Source organism: Neomonachus schauinslandi, chromosome 15, assembly GCF_002201575.2.
Source record: "Neomonachus schauinslandi chromosome 15, ASM220157v2, whole genome shotgun sequence".
NCBI classification, from domain to species: domain Eukaryota; kingdom Metazoa; phylum Chordata; class Mammalia; order Carnivora; family Phocidae; genus Neomonachus; species Neomonachus schauinslandi.
Window position 1 is genome coordinate 53,087,994 of NC_058417.1, and position 11,511 is coordinate 53,099,504.

Consider the following 11,511-nt stretch of genomic DNA (forward strand, 5'->3'; position numbering starts at 1 on the left):
AGAGCGACATAGCGAGAGAGGGAACACAAGCAGGGGGAGTGGGAGAGAGAGAAGCAGGCTTCCCGCGCTGCAGGGAACCCGATGCCGGGCTCCATCCCAGGACCCTGGGATCATGACCTGAGCCGAAGGCAGACGCCCAACGACTGAGCCACCCAGGCGCCCCAGGATCCCTTTATTTAAATAGGAAAATCCCTGCTTAGATGCTCAATGCACACATCTAAAGGAAGTAGTAGCTAATAAGTGTTCGGTCTTTAGTTTTTTGTTTTTTAAGATTTTATATTTTTATTTGACAGAGAGAGACAGCGAGAGAGGGAACACAAGCAGGGGGAGTGGGAGAGGGAGAACCCGGCTCTCCGCTGAGCAAAAGGCCCGATGGGGGACTCTATTCCAGGAGTCTGGGATCGTGACCTGAGCCGAAGGCAGATGCTTAACCACTGAGCCACCCAGGCGCCCTAAGTATTCAGTCTTTAAACTGGGTCTGAGATAAAGCCTAGCAAAGCCAAGGGTTGGGGGTGGAGAAGGAAAAGAGAGGGGAGGGAGGAGGAAGGCTGCCTATTTTATTCCTGATCAACACTATTTTTTTTTTTTTAAAGATTTTATTTATTTATTTGAGACAGAGAATGAGAGAGAGAGAGAGCAGGAGAGAGGGGAGGGTCAGAGGGAGAAGCAGACTCCCCGCCGAGCAGGGAGCCCGATGCGGGACTCGATCCCGGGACTCCAGGATCATGACCTGAGCCGAAGGCAGTCGCTTAACCAACTGAGCCACCCAGGCGCCCTAATCGACACTATTAATCTAGGCCAGGAAGGGGCAGAGGAGCCGCAATGGGAAGGACGAACGCCTATGTTATTCTTGACCCTTTGCAGACACCGTACCCAGTTTCCTTCGGGGGAGGGTTTAACTGCCCGGAAACGGAAGTCTCGCTCTTTTCCCTCCTCCTTTCTTGGCGCTTGCTGTGAGTGTTTCGGGCGCTAAACGGGGCACAGAGGGGTAATCCGGGGTAATCCACGATTGGGTGAGATCTGGGGACCCTGGGTGCGGACCGAGGGTGCGGGAGAGGAGGATGGAGTGCGACGGAGTGGGCATTTCGGGGGGAGGGTGGGGAGAAGCGGGGGTCACCGCCAGTCCCCGCGCCCCGCTGACGCCAACATCGGTCTTCTCCGCAGGTGCCGACCTCGCGCTGCCCTGCGCCCCCCCGTAGCCATGGTGAGTATGACCCCTGCTGGGCCCCCCCCCCGGGGGGCGGGGGCAGGAGCGCCTTTGCAGGAGTCCCGGGTCCCCGGTCCCCGTGAGGGGCTGGTGGCGGTGGTCAAGTCATGGTCAGAGTAAGTGTGTCAGTGCAGCTCATGAACCTGTTCTTTGTGTTGCAGCCTCGCAAAATCGAGGAAATCAAGGACTTTCTGCTCACGGCCAGGCGAAAGGACGCCAAATGTAAGTGGTCGCTCTGAATGTGCAAGAGTGAGAAGAGGGTCGTGCGCGCGTGGAGCGGTCCCCTTCCCTGGCCCTGCCCTGCCCTGGCCCCTACCCTGGATCCTACCCTGATCCCGCCCTAGACCTTCCCCTGATCTCTCCCTAAACCTTCCCGTGGTTCTTACCCTGAATCCTGCCCTGATCCCTCCCTAGACCTTCCCCTGGATCCTCCCTAGACCTTCCCCTGATCCCTCCCTAGACCTTCCCCTGGATCCTCCTTAGACCTTCCCCTGATCTCTCCCTAAACCTTCCCGTGGTTCTTACCCTGAATCCTGCCCTGATCCCTCCCTAGACCTTCCCCTGATCCCTCCCTAGACCTTCCCCTGGACAGTAGGCTGGACGGTCCCCTGGAGTGTTGGTCCCTGGGGTGTCAGACCGAGGGAGGCTGTTGAAGCAGATGCCTGGCTGCCCGGGAGCAGGGATTCTATCCTATTTCCCAGAAGGAAGACTTCGTTGGGCAGTCGTGTTCCCTTTGGCTAATTGTGAGCATTTTAAAAACCATCCTTAGTTCAGAAGAGGTGTGTGTTCCGAGCAGAGCCCTTACCAGGTGGAAGTCTGGAAATGCGGGTCTCAGAACCCTGACCTTGGTGCCCCGTGTCGGGTTCTGGGCCCACTGCTGCCTGAGTCCAGGCCCTGCACAGTGGGCTGCAGGAAGTAGTCTGACTTTCCACGTGTAGGAGTTAGTTTCCCGCGGCCATAAATAAGGAAAAGGGAACGATGCATCAGAAGGCTACAACAGCAAGCTTTCGATGGGTGAAGTACTAGCCCCTGGTGCAGAGTGTTCTCACTGGTGCACCCCGTGTGGGAGGGAGTCCTGCTGGTACCCCTTTGTTAGAGTTGAGGGAGGTGTGGGGGCTTGTGCTTCCTACATGGTAGATACGGGGGGGGGGGTAGCCCAGAGTCCTCATTTTTCTGCCTCATCAAATACTGCTTAAAGCTTCCTTTCTCCTCCGAAACGTGTTCTCAAGAGAACATCAGATCGTTTGTGAAAGTAAGCCGTGTTCTGCTGACGGATTGAGGTGGCCAAGGCTCTAAGGCTCTGTCAGTGGAAGGATGACGTAGTGGGAACTCTGGGAGAGCGTTTTAGTGGGTTCACAGGGGAAGGGAGGGTCCTGTTTGTCTGGGACTGTTTGAAATGGTGGCCATCTGTGGGAATGGGGGAGTGTCTGCTCTGTCCAGTGCTTCTGGGGACTGTTGGTACACTGTCGTGCTGTAAGGAGAGGTTATTGTGATCATCATCGTTCAGGCCAGGGACTTTGAGTCACTGTCTGGTTCAAATCCTAGCGCTGTGAGGAAGTAGCCGCCCTTAACAAATTAAACACGACACTACCTTTTCCCTCCGTTGAAGGGGGATTGGTAATAACATCTGTCCCATGGGATTGGTGCAGGGCTCCTTAGTACCATGAAGAAATGGCACCCTGTCCATCAGATTCGTTTGCATTGGAATTCGGGAGCCTGATGTTAGACCATGTGGTCCCCTGGACACAGAGTGTTCAGTGTTTGTTGAGTAAACTTTTAAAAAATATTTTTAATTAGAAATATGCATAACAGAACCTCTTTTTTTTTTTTTTTTTAAGATTTTATTTATTTGGCAGAGAGAGACATAGCAAGAGCAGGAACACAAGCAGGGAGAGTGGGAGAGGGAGAAGCAGGCTTCCCGCAGAGCAGGGAGCCCGATGTGGGACTCGATCCCAGGACCCTGGGATCATGACCTGAGCCGACGGCAGACGCTTAACGACTGAGCCACCCAGGCGCCCCAGAACCTCATTTTTAAGTGTACAGTTTGCTGGCACTGGGGACCTTCCCACAGCATTTTCTGAACTCGTGATCCTGTAAAACTAAAACTATACCCAAGAAACACTAACCCACCATTCTCCCTCCAATCCCTGGCTTCCACCATTCTGCTTACTTTATTGATCTGACTGCTTTAGAAACCTGTAAATGAAATCAGCAGTGTTTGTCCCTGTGGGACTGGCTTGCTTCATTTAGCACAGTGTCTTCTGGGTTCATCCATGCAGTAGCATTTGTCCGAATTTCCTTTTAAGGCTGAATAATCCGTCGTGTGCATCTGCCACAGTTTGTTCATCCAGCAGTAGGCACTGAGTGGTATCTCCCTTTTGGCTATTTCAAATCCTGTTGCCCTGAACACCGGTGTGCAGATATCTCTCTTTCTGCTCTCAGTTCTTTGGGTTTATGCCCTTAGGTGGAAGGACTGCACAGGATGACAGCGTTGAATAAACAGTTTTTTAAGAGCTTTTAGGATTGTCCCACGTAATTTATAGGCACACGGCAGCTGCTAGGTGATGCAGCATGCTCAGCTTTAAGAGGAATGTTAAGATAGCAAAATAGGTTGGTTTGAACGAAGACCCAGTTTGCTGGATTTATTAAAACATAAGCTGGGATGCCTGGGTGGCTCAGTTGGTTAAGCGGCTGCCTTCGGTTCAGGTCATGATCCCGGGGTCCTGGGATCGAGTCCCACTTCAGGCTCCTTGCTCAGCAGGGAGCCTGCTTCTCCCTCTCTCTCCCTCTGCTTGTGCTCTCTCTGTCAAATAAATAAAATCTTTAAATAAAAAAAAAACAACATAAGCTAAGGCAGCCATTGCCTTGGGCAGGCTCAAGTGCTGCATCCCGTGATGTGCCTCCTTTCCTTAGAGTTAGTGGCAGAGAGGGAGCTGGAGGTTGTAAGTCCAAGTGAATCTCGGCGCCGCTTCTGTGGGGCTGAGTGCCTTTGTGTCCAGCCGTCTGGTCCGGGGCTCTGGCTGAGCTGCTAGAGCCCCTGTGTGGCCACCTGACTCGGGATGGGCACTTCAGTGTGTTTATAATGAATTCTTGGGAGTGTCTGACCTGTTTTTAAAGTTAGAATGAGGAGTTTTGATGGATGCATAAAATGTCCTCCATGGAAATGCACAATGCTTGTCCCGCCGCCAACAAAACTTCAGACCTTGCACTGCTGAGCTTGAGTCACACTTGGGGCTCTGTTGTCTGAGCTGTGGTCCTGAGATAGAATTGGACAGTTGGAAAGACCCCGGAAAATGGGTTTCATAAATTTAAGGAAAAGCTTTAGCACATAACTCTGGGGCGGGTGGCTGGCAGACCCTGAAAAAAGTAGTTACCATTGCCCCGGGGAGGCAGAGAACTGATTCCCAGAGGTAGAGAGGTGGAACGTTCTTGATCCTAGCAGATAATCCATCTCCTTATTTGATGAGCTACTTTTATCCCTTTAAAAAATAAGATGGTTACAGAATGTTCTCGCATGTGTTCCATGTATCAGATAATCTGTTTTTATGTGTAAACCAGTTTAGATGAATAAGCCCTAGGCTCTGACATATTAATATAAGAGAAATGTAGGTTTCTGACACTTATAATATTGAAGTCCTAGAGGGCTTCTGGTTTTCTCTTTCTGCAGAGGAGACGGTACAGGGAGGCGAGCACAGCCCTGACCATGGTTGCAGCCAAAAGTGCCACTTTTCTACATAAATATAAAGCAGGTGAACTGCGTGACATCTCTTCTGTGATACAATTTAACTGCTAATTCTGGTCTCTTTGGTAGCCGTCAAGATCAAGAAAAATAAGGATAATGTGAAGTTTAAAGTGCGGTGCAGCAGATACCTTTACACCTTGGTCATCACGGACAAGGAGAAGGCAGAGAAACTGAAGCAGTCCCTGCCCCCAGGTGAGCGAGCCTGGGGTCCTGGGGGGCAGGGACTGAAATGTGGAAGGCAGCTGTGTTGCCATCTCTTTTCTTGAGTTGTCCCCAGGTTTAGGAAAGTCCATTTTGTGGCTTGTCGAAGTATCTGCTCTTGCTGTTGGTGGCGCAAGGAATGAATAGTTGATCCTCAGAGTTCCATCCTGTTCCAGAAATAGTTTCCCTGGCCAGAGAACAGTTCGTTTCGCTCCCATCCTTGCTTTTCTAACACAAAATAGTAACAGCGAACATTTAACTCTGTGGGTAACTCTTCCTTCTCCCCGCAACCCTACAAGGTGGGTGCTGGTACCCATCCCCATTTTTGCAGGTCAGAAAACTAAATAGGCCATGAGCATAGGTGAGACTTAGGGCTCATCCTGGGGGGAGGGGGGACCAAAAGCTGAGCGGGGGCAGAGATGGCCTGGAGTGCAGTGGTCTCAAAGGCTGCCCCTTCATACTGGAAAGTTCACCAGTGCAGCTTGACATAAGAACTTGAGACCTCTTCACAAAGGCTGAGAGAGGGAATGCTTTCTGATTTTGTTTTTGTTTTGTTTTGTTTTTGTTTTTTAATTATCAAACACTAAATTTTTTTTAATTTTTTTTTTTTTTTTTTTAAGATTTATTTTAAGAGCATGCGGGGGGGGGGGGGGGGGTGGGCAGAGGGAGAGTCCTAAGCAGACTCCGCTGAGCTCGGAGCCCCACGTGGGATTCAGTTTCACAACCCTGAGATCACAATCTGAGCAGAAACCCAAGAGTTGACTGTACCACCCAGGCGCCCCTAACACTGACTTAATTTTTTTTAATTTTTATTTCTTTAGATTTAGAGCAAGGGCATGCAAGAGGGGCAGAGGGAGAGAGAATCTTAAGCAGGTTCCACGCTCAGTACAGAGCCTGTCATGGGGCTCGATCTCACAACCCTGATTAACTCAATATTTTAAGCAAAACCACCATGATATGCTTAATTTCTTAGTTTGTTAAGCCTCTTTAGCTTAAGTACAAGATCCAGACAAGCAAGAGTAATTCTAAATAAAAATGTATGTTCTGGGTGACTCACTTTTGTATCCTCTTTTCCTCTAGGTTTGGCAGTGAAGGAGCTGAAGTGAACCTGGCCCACTGATTTGAACTGTATTAAAGTTTTAAAAATTCTTAAAATGTCCTTTGTCTTTGAGGGCGGGAAGGGAAATACTACTTGGTCGTGGCTTCTGGTGGGAACAGGATGGGGGTCCTGGTTGCTACTCACTTGCATCCCTGATCTTTGGCTGTGATCTCAAAGGACAAATAAAACCATCCTTTTTTTTAGCCTAAGTTTGAAAATAAATAGATGGAAACACACAGAAGAGGCAGATATTTGTGGAAGTAAGCCAGTATGCCCTCATGGGATTTAGAAGTCATTTAGGTAAAGTGAGCTTCCTGATATTGAAAATGGTAGTTACAAGGTGGGGTTGATTAGCTTCTAGGAAATAGCAACAGACTGAGCCATCCCATCCTCCGAACAGAGCACTGCTTTCAGATCCACCATGGGGAAATACTCTTTTTTTTTTTTTGACAGAGAAAGACACAGCGAGAGAGGGAACACAAACGGGGAGTGGGAGAGGGAGAAGCAGACTCCCTGCCGAGCAGGGAGCCCGATGCGGGACTCAGTCCCAGGACTCCAGGATCATGACCTGAGCCGAAGGCAGTCGCTTAACCAACTGAGCCACCCAGGCGCCCCATGGGGAAATATTCTTAATGCAAGAGTAGACAAGAGGCTTTTTATTCAGACTAAGACACTTTGTTTCCTAAGTGCTGCTCAAGGTAAAGTGGAGCTTCAGAACATGTAGGGTGCCAGGGTTCCTGGCCAGAGATCTGACCCTAGGCCTCAAGACAGTGGGGTGGACATTGAGTTCACGGGTGGGGGTTTGTGAGTGTGGCCCACTGCTCAAAAGGGCCCAAATTCCAGCATGAGTGCAGCAGCTCAGGTCCCAGCCAGCCCCGACTCCTTGGGGGTTAAATCCAGGTTCTACCCCTTGCCAGCTATCATGATCTTGAGAAATTACCTCACTGTTGAGCACCATGCACTGGTACCAGCCCCAGGGAAGAACGGCAAACCTCTGCCTATTGAGTCACCCTGGGAAAATCAGGCAGGGATGGGACAGTGCTTACAGAGGAAAGACTGAGATCAGCTCTAATGGCAGGTGATGGCCAGCAGGTGTCACCCTGTGAGGCGGCAGGGCAATCAGCCTCGTAGGATCCCCTCCCCTCCCCTCCCTTCTGAGGAGAGGCAGTGGGGTTGGGCAAGTGTCCTATGATGCAGAGAAAGCTGCCTCCATGACATGACAGGTATGAATTATGTTGGGCTCCTGTGTGCAAGGCCAGTTCTTAGGAGGCTGAGTGGGGTCCTCCAGGCTGCCTTTCCCGACATGGCCTGAGTTTACATATGGTTACGGCACATAACCCATAACTATTGATGCTTCAGGAGTTTGTCGTAAGGGTGAACGAGCTAAGAGTAAAGGTTTGGTCGCTTTTCTGGCACTTGGCAATTTTGAGGTGAATGGGGGTCATGTCAGGACAGACCACGAGGTGGCGACATACTACAAGAGAGCGGTCTCCAGTGTGGGTCTAGAAATGCTTCACTTGATAAAATCCACTCCCCTCATTTAGTTGCATTTTTTCCTATAGAAATTCTAAGGCTGTAAGGGAGTTTGAATCCAGTCATGAGAGGCATGGGTTTCCTCCAGGAGGGGTCCACGGGCTCTCAGTGACCAAGCCAGGATGGAGCACCTTCAGGGGCTTCCAGTCTTCCCCATTCTCTGGGTGTTCAAGATTCCCAGGAAGAGGGAGGGCTTGCCACTTGGGCTCCCTTTGTCCCAGCACATTGTGCAGAGACAGGCCCCAGCTCCTAGGAGACAGACCCTGCGGGCCTTTGTCTGGCCTCCGTGCCTGGAGAAGGTACCCTTTTCCGCCACGGTTCTCAGCACCGGCTTGTGCCTTGGAGCGTTTGGGGTGCTTGTTCAAAATTCGCCATGGTGGCCAAGGCTGATGGCAGAGATTCTGATTAAGTTGGTTGGAGGCCTAGGTATGTGTTAAGCCCTAAGGTGGCCAGGGTCAACCACTGCTTTGCTGAGGTCCACTTGTCGGCTTGGGTGAGCCCATTCCTGCTGCACACCGGCTGAGTGGTGAGGCGTGGGCCACAGTTGCTGGTTTGGAATGGGCAATTGGGCTGTTCTCACTTCAACTCCCAATAAGAGTCCCCAGGCAGTCTCCTGTTCCTGTTCTGCGGCTTTGCTCCGTGGGCTCCACTGCCTAGCTCAGCAGGCCTCTGGGGAAGAAGCTAGAAGGATCACTGTCTAGCTGGGTGCAGACCGGCAGAGCAGGTTTAGGTGTTCATTGCTGCACCCAGATGGCTGCCACGCTGGCCCTGAGGGTGAGCTTTGGTGTTTGTCTTCAAGCCTGTCTGCTGGCCTGCCCCCTGCCCCACGCCCTCCCTCTCTGGGGCTGGCAGGACTCCCCGGTAACAGGTTCAGGGTCAGTCCCCAGGGTGAGACACGCCCCCTTCCCCGGAGGCAGACCCGCCCGCTTGGGATCTCTGGTATCTTGCCCTCCCTTCTCCCCTGGAGCACTTGCAATCACTGTTGTGACTCTAATCTTCTAGAGGAATGCCAAATCCCCAAACCTCCGGCGTTTGGGAGGCAGGATCAGCAGCTGGAGCCTTCTGTGCTGTCGATGGGGAGGGGAGACCGTGCATGTGGCACCCAGCAGGGCCTGTCACGGAGGTGCCAGGCTGCATCCTCATGCCAGTTGTCAGAGCCCGCCTACCGAGGGCCCCAGGACATTGCTTCAAAGGTACATTTTTCTCAGCAGGCAGCAGGGCCCGCCTCAAAGACCAAAATCCTTACCAGGCCCTGTGTGAAATGGCCCTTGCCTATTTCCTACCCCCCCCCCCACCTTTTTTTAAAATAAAGGTATTTATTTTAAAATAAGGCTGATTGAGGGGCCCCTGGATGGCTCAGTCCGTTAAGCATTTGACTCTTGGTTTCAGCTCAGGTCATGATCACAGGGTTGTGAGATCGAGCCCCACATGGGGGGGGGGGGGGGGTCTGTGCTCAGCAGGGAGTCTGCTTGAGTCTCTCTCTCTCCCTCTCCCTCCGCCCCTCCCCCCTTCTCTCTCTTTCTAAAATAAATTTTTTTAAAAAAATTTTTATTTATTTGACGGAGAGACAGCGAGAGAGGGACCGCAAGCAGGGGGAGAGGGAGAAGCAGGCTTCCCGCCGAGCAGGGAGCCCGATGCGGGGCTCGATCCCAGGACCCTGGGATCATGACCTGAGCCGAAGACAGACGCTTAACGACTGAGCCACCCAGGCGCCCCTAAAATAAAATCTTTTAAAAAATATAAAATAAGGCTTATTGAGGCAAAACTTACAGTGAAATTCACCCTTCTTGATGTACAATTCTCTGAATTTTGACAAACATTTATACTTGTATAAATACCACTGCAACCAATGTTTCATCACCTGGAAAAGTTACCTCTTACACCGCCCCTTCCGGGGGCCAGTCAGCCTCTGCTCTCCATCCCCGCAGTCTGACAGTCTCTCCTTGCCACCCCCCCCCCCCCCCGTGCTGTACCTATTTGATTCTCTTCTACACCCTTAACACCCCCACCCGGATCGCGGTCCCCGATCTCATCATATACTGTCCCTCTGCTCAGAACCCTCTCCCAGGACACCCTGAGTAGCTCGCCCCCACCCCCCACCAACACCAGACTCTTGAAAGCACTGAACAGGGTTTGCAACTCCTCACTGGGGTAAAAGCTTCCTCCCCTCCCCTAGTAAACTCTAGACCCCATGCAGACAGGAACGCGGGTGTTTTATTGGTCACTGTATTCCCTAGAAGGGAGAAGGTGCGCTGTCAAAGTTTGTTGAATTAATGAAAACCCCTACAAGAAAAGAAGCAGTCTCTGGCCTTCTGCACCCCCCTCAGTGCCTCAGCTTTGGGCATGCGCAGATGAGATGGCCCCAGTCAGCCCAGGGAACTGGGACTCCCTCTCCAGGCCCCTGGACCTCTGATAGCGGTCATAGTAGGGACGTCTGTGGTCCACCCCCCTCTGGCAACCACGCTTTCAGGGCACTGCTCCCAGCTCCCCAAGTCAGAAACTCAGGAGTTTCTCCGGAGTCCCCTTTCTCACCCATGTCTCTTCCCCACCTCATGACCACCCCCAGACTGTGTCCAATTCCAGCCAGATCCATCAGGACCCCTAACTCCTCCACTCTCACTTAAACCTCAGGCGGTCCTTTACCTTGACCTTGTCCTTGTCTCAAGCCTCACCACTACTTGCCAGCCCCGACCCGTCCTCCCATCACATCATGCTGTTTGCAGTTCCCAAAACCAGGCTTTTATGCCTGGGGCTTCTGTGAGTGCTCAGCATACTCAGGGCCAGGTGTCCACAAGGCTTTATCAGATCAACGACTGCACCTGAATGCATCCTGGTCCACCGACCCTGCTCTGCTTTTGCTTTTCTCCAAAGCCCCTTCGAAGACAACAGTTTGCATCCTTCTGTGTGTGCTGCTATTACCAGCTGCCCCCACCAAGCGCCATGCCCCTGCTCTGTTCAGTGCCTGGCACATAGTAGGTGTTCAGTAAATGTGTGCTGTGGACGGTCTTGTGTCTCCCAGAGAGGTTCAGCCTTTCCCGGCGCTCCCAGTGCTCTCCTACCCACCCCTCTGGTCAGTTCGAGGGTCCCTTCCTCCAGGAGGCCTGCCCCGTGCCCCCTGCCAGGCAGAATCAAACTGCTTTTCTCAGTCCCCAGGGCTTCCAAAGCAGCATCCGTTAGTTGTTCGGGCAGATAGGCTGGGCGCTCGCGGGACAGAACCACGTCTTACTGCTCTGAGTACACGTGGTTTACACAGTGGGTGCTCAATAAATGAGAGTGAATTTAGAACTAGGGACCCAGGGGCAGACTGTTGCTCCCTGCCGTCCCCAAACTGTGAACTGACTACCCCCTGGCAGCCCTAGGAATGGCCGTGTCGCCTCTGGCGCCAGGACTGCCCTGCTCACAGCACACATCGACTGACAATCTACATCCCGATTTGATAACAACTAACGAGAAGCCCGGGGACCTAGAGACGGCTGTGAAGAAACAGGGGCGTTTGGGGGCAGTTTTCACTTCTTCCATCTCCTTCGCCCGCGGGGCCAAGACAGAATCCCGAGCAGGAAAAGCCTGCAGGTTCCCCAGCACGACCCGCTGCAGCCCGAGGGCGCGCCCAGGGCCGGTGGTCCAGCCCGGGAGGGGCGGGGCCTGCGCCGGGGCGGGGCGGGGCGGGGCGGGGCGCGCGTCCCGGGCCGGGTGGCTGCGGCGGCGGCGGCTGCCGCCGCCGCCGCAGCC

At 52.6% G+C, this 11,511-nt stretch overlaps 1 protein-coding gene across 4 annotated transcripts; it reads left to right on the plus strand.

Annotated features, from left to right (window-relative positions):
* The first annotated feature begins 913 nt into the window (after positions 1 to 913).
* On the plus strand, positions 914 to 6,300 carry RPL38 (ribosomal protein L38). 4 transcript variants are annotated; one of them, XM_021678459.1, is made up of 5 exons: positions 914 to 953; positions 1,165 to 1,204; positions 1,369 to 1,429; positions 5,019 to 5,141; positions 6,231 to 6,300. In XM_021678459.1, the coding sequence occupies exons 2-5, from the start codon at positions 1,202 to 1,204 to the stop codon at positions 6,254 to 6,256; spliced, it is 213 nt and encodes a 70-aa protein (XP_021534134.1). In that variant the 5' UTR covers positions 914 to 953; positions 1,165 to 1,201; the 3' UTR covers positions 6,257 to 6,300. The 4 variants fall into 4 exon arrangements, with proteins under 4 accessions (XP_021534134.1, XP_021534135.1, XP_021534136.1 ...); XM_021678460.1 differs by having other exon boundaries at positions 923 to 1,013; XM_021678461.1 differs by having other exon boundaries at positions 940 to 988.
* The last annotated feature ends 5,211 nt before the right edge of the window (positions 6,301 to 11,511 follow it).